Source organism: Poecilia reticulata, linkage group LG10, assembly GCF_000633615.1.
Source record: "Poecilia reticulata strain Guanapo linkage group LG10, Guppy_female_1.0+MT, whole genome shotgun sequence".
Classification (NCBI taxonomy): Eukaryota; Metazoa; Chordata; class Actinopteri; order Cyprinodontiformes; family Poeciliidae; genus Poecilia; species Poecilia reticulata.
Genome location: NC_024340.1, coordinates 21,974,517 through 21,975,298, shown reverse-complemented (window position 1 = coordinate 21,975,298; position 782 = coordinate 21,974,517). Strand labels below are relative to the sequence as shown.

The following is a 782-nucleotide window of genomic DNA, read 5'->3' as shown; positions in this document are numbered from 1 at the left end:
TCCGTCTCTGGTTTCTGCAAATAGCTCTGCAGCTCCTTCTGAAGGCAGAAGTCTTTACAGGATGTGTGGGATCAGATGAGATATTTATGGCACATTTCTTGACCCTAGCTAAGCCCTTTGGACTCTTGAATGGTGGGAAGACTAGAGTTGAAGAGCCTCTCTGCAGACCTGGATGCTCATTGCAGACTGTCCGTATCCTTTTTTTGTATGGCTGAGACAGAGTTGTGAGTCGTTTCCTACAGAGATCAGAGCTTCATGAAAGAATGGCAGAAGAAAAACACATGGTGGAAAAAACTAGCATACCATCCCATCTCTAATTAGCTTTGCTGTATGCACACGATGAAGCAAAGTTGAATGTTTTTTTATTGACCAAAACGTCACACAGGTTATAACAGAATTCGAGGCATAAACTCTGGGACAAAATGTCTTCTTGCTGCCTCGGCGCTGTAGCTGGTAGGCGGCAGTCTGTCAGACTCGGCTCCATCACGCAGCCGCCGCAGATGTCTTGCAGCGTACTTTGGACAGACACTCAGTCTGCTTTGAAGCACTCCGCACAGGTCACCGAGTTCCTGGCTGCGAAATGAGGGACGACGCACAAGCCACCCAAATATGCCCTCCGACACGCCATCCTCCTCATCAGACATCAGGTCCACAGTGACGCCACGCCAGAGCTCACGCTCCTCGTCTTTTATCACACTCTGCCTCGCTGCCAGAAGCTGCAAAAATTAAGTAAATAAATATCAAATCAGTCTTGGAAACAAATATATACACACACACACACA

General features: G+C 47.4%; 1 protein-coding gene across 2 annotated transcripts in view; it reads right to left on the bottom strand.

The window, feature by feature from the left end:
- Window positions 1-345: 345 nt before the first annotated feature.
- The window catches only part of LOC103471398 (uncharacterized), a 2,415-nt gene continuing 1,978 nt past the window's right edge, over window positions 346-782 (bottom strand). For both annotated transcript variants that reach the window (XM_008420375.2, XM_008420377.2), the window contains exon 7: window positions 346-716. In XM_008420375.2, the coding sequence (XP_008418597.1) occupies window positions 387-716 (330 nt within the window). In that variant the 3' untranslated portion in view covers window positions 346-386. The remainder of the gene's footprint in view (window positions 717-782) is intronic.